Raw genomic sequence first — 6,169 nt, forward strand, 5'->3', positions numbered from 1 at the left:
ATTTTAAAACGTGCGGAATCAACTAGTTTTAGGTTATGAGTCCGCGTATGTAAGGCCGGATCAATAGGGGGTTGAGAAGGCATCTGTGCTACATTGGAGGGGTGAAAGCTTTGGCACAGACTGAACAAGCTCGAAAGGACAAACTGTGCCATACCGAATAAAATCAAATAAGGGGGATAATCAATCTTAGATTTTTTTTATTTACGAGGTTATAATTGCGGGTATAAAAATAGAAAATATGTCGTTTTGGGGGCTGCGAAATATCCCTGACACATCGACGGTCGTAAATTATATTAATGTATGTTGGGAAAGCCTCTGCGGGGGTTGACAATATCTGAAAATTAGTTTTTAATGCCGCAAAATAAATTTAGAGGCGACTAATGAGAGCCGTATTGATTTTTAATATTTTAATTAACACCTATGGAAATGTTCAAATGTTGCCGACCGAGGAGTCTGGACTAATTTGAATCATCGCACATACAGGGAAGATTGAATTTTTTAGAAGCAATGGAACTCCCGCTATTACGTCCGGAAAAACCTTAAGATCGTTTTTTGGTCGCATGACTAATCAACGAAGTCCGACTCCTCTCCAATTTTTTACTTTCATATCTAATTCATATCAAATTTAACGATTTTTCTCCCTTATTCAAATTGGATTCGGTTTGTTACCCCTAAAAAGCCACCGACACTAAACGTTTGCATATTCTGCAGTTACGATAGAAACCACACTACGAACCTTAAAACTATGGAACTTCTCTGTTTGGAAAACCGCTTCAACTTTTCGATTAAGACAAATGCGTTATTTCAACCTCAAGAAGTTGCAGTAGATTTTTCCAGGCCCGTTAGGGACAATCTGCATAGAGCAAACATTACGTCGGAAGCAACTTCGCAAGCTTTCATTATCGTTAGCCTTGAGCTCCCTCACCTTTAATACCTATCCATGTTTGTAGTTTTACAGAGCTTTACGGATCCGTTAAATATTTTACGAAATCATTACGGCATTTGCGGATTTAACAAACATTTCATTTAATAAATCCGTAATTGGAAATAGAAGGTTGCATTCTAAATTTCCATCTGCGCCTCGTTGAAATCGTCAACATATACGTTTCAACGTTTCTGAATTCGATCTGCTTTTTTCTCGAGTTAATCGGGTCTCCGATTTATGGGATAAATTATCCCTAATTCCATTAGCAGGTTGCATCGATAATTCCAACAAGCGCAAAGGCAAATCGCGTTTTTTTCCCTACATGTTATTTGTTTAATCTCGTGAGAAATAAGGAGAGGCCTCATAAATTCCAACATGTTTTAAGCTGCAAAGCGCAAAGCTCTTGTATCATTTAATTAAAGGCTTTTATTCGGGGACCTATTAATCAATAGCGTAAACGTGGAAAAAAGCAGAAACGGGAACAAAGATACAAAGTCGCGATTTCATTCAGGTGAGTTGTTTCGTAATCCGACCCACCTCTGCCTTTTCGCAACAGGAAACTCTACGGAAAATATTTGCCTTTCTTCCTCGAACGTGCACTACAGTAAGTAACCGGGGCTAGGAATAAATATAGCGAATATACATATATTTGTTTAAAAAGCATGTTAAAGAATCTAGTACATTTATTAATCTTCAGCTGGTTATTCCAACATTTCGCTCCTCCTTAATTCGATTCTTTTGTCTAAGCGGATTAAAATTAGCATAATGACTTCTGGATTCCAACGAACTTATTTCTTTGGGTTCTGAAGATTCTAATTAACGAAGCCCATTACTACGACCCAACTAAATATTCGTAAGGAAAATTTTTGGGAAATCCACCTGAACGTTTTGATTCTGTTCAAGGTGCTAGAAACGTCACAAAGTCCACTATCCGCGCACGCGCAAGGCAAAGAAATACCAAAAATACAATTCGTTGACATGTCTCCTGTAGATCGAAGATTAAGATAGCAGATGACGAAAAAGAAACGTTTAAGCTAGATGAAATTCGGAATTAGACACAAATGCGCGCGTCGCACGCGTCCGGCATTGAAGGCCCCCAGGTCCTAATAGGAATTTTGCGGGGTGAAGATGACCGAAGACCCCAAAATGAACTCGCAATATCCAAAACAATCACTGCTGTTGCTCGCTGACGTTCAAAAAGGAAAAAGCGCTTTTCGTGAAAAATTAAAATCGATGAGAAACGATTATCGGTTGCGTGGGTTCTTGAGAAAATGGAGTTTAACCTTTTAACGTCGCTTTTATGCCTCTGCGCACGTAATGCTCAGCGATGTTGCTAATGCAAATTTGTTTGGGGGTCCATTAGTGAAAACTGAACTAGCGGTGACCTCTAGAAGCAGAACTTCCCATTCCTATTAGAACTCACAAGTGAACATGACCCCGATGTTTAGAACTAACGTTGTTAAAAACTGCTTGTAATAAGTCTTAAAATTTTCTTTTCAGACACCTAGACGTTTCCGCGTGTTCTTTTAACCCAAATCCGGTGGTACTCAAGACGCAGACGTAGAACGTCGCGTCCGGCAGGGACCAGTGCGATAAAGCCTCCGGCAAAATTAACGAGTGTGGCAAGTACTGCGGCCAACCCGCCAACGGCCCCACCATTTCGTTCAGCAGCTTCCGTCAGTCCTTCACCTCTAATGTTAATTACTTGAAACGGAGGTTCAGCTCCGGGGACCTATCCTCGGAGTGTGAAGATGGCGACGCTCACATCGACCCCTACGCCAAACCACCTCCGGTCACCTCACAACCACAGGTCAGTTTAATGAAAATTTACAGAACCTCCTTTAGGGAATTAACGGTATTTCCTTTGGCCCACTTGCGGACCTGGTCATATCAGAATTCAATATTCCAAGTGATAAGATTTTAATCAGGGACCTAAGGCAGTGCGGTGAATCTTGCGTATGGTTGCGGTCGTTCAAGGCACCATGCAGGTCAGTGTTGCGCTGTCTTGGTCAATCTTAAATTCCCAAACCTGGAAGATGATAATTGAGCATGTTTCTTGGCAATGACGTTAAAATAATATGATCAGCTCCAACGGATCTCCAGATTATTGCGATTAGGGTTAATAGTCTCTTCGGGTTACTAACCATGATCCCCGTGCCAGGTTATTGGGTTGGTAGGCATTTGGGATGGAACACAGAGAGGAATTCTATTCGATTTTTCGCCATATTGAACGAATTAAGAATGAGAGGGGCAGATAACGATCGATCACTACAGCATCGGTGCTAGAAATTCGTAGAATAACCGAAGCATCTTCGGAATGTCACATCGCTATATAAAATTGCAATCGATAATTAGTCTTATCATTCCAGGGACCTCCTCCTCCCCCTCCCTCTCAGTCGAGCACGAGTGGGGATTTATCGCTTAATCTTCGACCCGGGTCGAAGACGACTAGTGCACCAAGCTCACCTGCAAAATCGCGGGAGAGTCTTCTTCAGCGCGTACAGTCTCTGACTGGTCAAGCCAGAGACCAAGGGGCTTCCATTTTAGGAGCAGCAGTTTCAAGGTAGGTTTTGTCTGATTTGGTCGTCACAATAGTTTAAAATAGGAAATTTAAGCGGGATTTTAACGGTAGAATTGGAGTTTTTGCAGCGGCAACGCAAAAGAAGATACGGGGGCATTTCATTACGAAACGCGACGAATCCTAAAAAACGAAAAAATGAAATTCTCTCGAAGTGGCAGCGTTTTCCGAAATATTCTATCATACATTTTTGGTGGCATTCGATGTTTAGAACCACCTCCCGAAGCATGGCTAGGCAGCTCGGAGACACCCTGTACGTCAAAAACCGAAAAATGCGAAAACGCCTCGTTTTATCGTTCTCAGGCTTTATTCAATTCGGATATTTGTCTGGATCGAGAATGAGAATCTTTACCGTCATTTTTCACGCTGATCGAGGGGTAGCAATATTTCAAATTCGCCTTTATTTGAAATTCCTCCTTGTTTTCACTTTCGCACTAATAATTTTGAAATGGAAAACGCCTAAACTTTAACTAATGTGCCTACACGCAAGTTTTGAGAATAAGATTTGAATATTTCTCGAAATTTCGTTCGTTTCAAAAACCCGTTATAGGTGGAAAGATATCGGTGCTCTTTTGAGCCTCAATGTACGGCGTCTGAGAGAACAAGTTTATCAAATTTTGGCGGAAACACGAGGGATGTTAGAAGTGTCGCGACGTCGGACTGGGTCTTCGAGACTAACCATCTAGGAACCAAAGGTCCCTTGCTAGAAATATAGAATGAGGCGACTCTTCTTTCGAAGAGCATTCTAACACCTTTGAGCTTTATTGCACTCAAATAGAAACATCACTTGACAGGACATTCATCCACTCAAGGGGTGAAACTATTCATGTATTCCGATCGGCTATCAATTGAAAACACTGGAAATTGCTCTCAATGATGACGATATCGATCCATGTTTTCTCTTAGTAACTCATTTTCATTTCGTTCGAAACTCTATACGACTCTATTTCCACTTTCTTAGAGACTCTTTTCGGCTAACGCTTTTACTGTTAATAATTGATAGGCCCAGGTGTTGCTTCTGATAAGGGCACCTCTACAACGGATTGGTTTTCTCGAGACTTCCTCCGTTTATTAGATTGCGATCCCCGTAGACTCAATTTCGCAGATCGATCCATGTGTGCAGCTGACTGCGATCACAAAAATGGACCGAGTTTATTAATTAGTAATAGCTCTCTTTTTGCGGATTTATTTTTAGTTATAGATGATGGGAAGTGTGCCACGAAGCTTCATTGAGTAATATCGATTCATCACGAGAAGGTGAAATTACGTATCACCATCGGAGTTAGTTTTGTCCGCTGGGTACCATGGAAACACCACGCTTTCGTGGCCGTCGAAGCAGGGCATTTGCCAATTCCTCCGTTTTCACGTATGCGGTACTCAAATTCCCAAAATGTCTCTTTGCTAAAACTACCCGGACTTTGGCATATCACCAAAATTCTCCTCCCTCCGAAGTTGTCTCCGAACGCGGGACCTAGATCTCGCGTAAGGAGCTCCGCGGAACCTCACAATCTTCCTTTCTGTCAAATTCCCGTGTCATTTCTCTTACAGTTCCGTTCTTTTCCAGTGCTACTCGTGTAACGTCGGTAGTCTCAGGCCGACATCTGAGCCTGCTGGTGATCGACGATCAAAACACCGATTGGAGCAAATACTTCAGGGGAAAACGAATCGGAGATTATGAGATCAAAGTAGAACAAGCAGAATTCAGGGAACTCACGATTACAGCGAATTCAGATGGCGCTAACGTATCTATGGCCGTTTACAGGACCGGCACGAGGGTGGGCCGATCATTTAGGCCTGATTTCTTATTGGTAAGAGAATGTGCGTTTTTAATTCAATGTGGTTCGATTCTCCGTGAAGCGACGTTCACCGAACATGAAGAGACCGCAGGTCGGCATTCGCTAAACTAGTTCGTCCCAGTTTTATTTAGGATAATCGCGCAGGGTTATCTACTAAGTGCTTATGTAAAGCCTAGAAAATCTACATTTAATTGCTCATTAAACGGGCGCAGCTGAAAACACAATATTCCATTGGTTTGCTGAACAATTAGATAAGTAGCACAACAATAACCTGGCCTATTTCTCTTTTGTGGAGTAAAGCTGGGAGAAATTTACTAGCATGGGAACAAAATTGTACTTTCGTATGTCCATATTTTCGCTCCGGGCTTAGAAGTAGTGAAATATCCAACTCACCCTACTCAAACGTGGAAAGCGACTCAACGAAACATATTTCAAAAATCCTTCATTTAATATGTGCCGACGTCATTAAAATATATCCCTTCTTGTATATCTCCATTATGATAATTTATTATCTAACTTGTATGTAATTCTACTAATGACAGCACGCTAACGACCGTACTTTTAACGTACGGCCACTTTGTTAGACACCTACACTTTCCTTTATTCAACAAGAAAGGGGAGTTTTTATTAGAATATTTTCAGCATTTGATCGACATATGTGCAATCAGCTATTCATTCAGGTACTTATTGGAAATATTAGTGCACCTCTAAACGGGCCTTACAGAATTTCCATTTATGTCTAATTCATTTTCGGGGTATTTTTATCTTTTTGCACCCCGAAACGGGGCGACCGAATGTGGGTTTTAGCTCGCAATTTGAGAATGATAAAATTTTTGTTTTTGGTCACAGGGTTTGTTGTTCCTTTTCTAT

The 6,169-nt window shown here is 41.3% G+C and overlaps 1 protein-coding gene across 1 annotated transcript in view; it reads left to right on the forward strand.

The window, feature by feature from the left end:
* Positions 1-2,242: 2,242 nt before the first annotated feature.
* Syn (synapsin) overlaps positions 2,243-6,169 on the forward strand; it is a 42,406-nt gene continuing 38,479 nt past the window's right edge. Inside the window, exons 1-4 of the mRNA XM_066298487.1 lie at positions 2,243-2,305; positions 2,490-2,735; positions 3,295-3,488; positions 5,068-5,311. Coding sequence (XP_066154584.1) covers positions 2,243-2,305; positions 2,490-2,735; positions 3,295-3,488; positions 5,068-5,311 — 747 coding nt within the window. The remainder of the gene's footprint in view (positions 2,306-2,489; positions 2,736-3,294; positions 3,489-5,067; positions 5,312-6,169) is intronic.

This window comes from Euwallacea fornicatus, chromosome 30 (assembly GCF_040115645.1).
Source record: "Euwallacea fornicatus isolate EFF26 chromosome 30, ASM4011564v1, whole genome shotgun sequence".
NCBI lineage: Eukaryota > Metazoa > Arthropoda > Insecta > Coleoptera > Curculionidae > Euwallacea > Euwallacea fornicatus.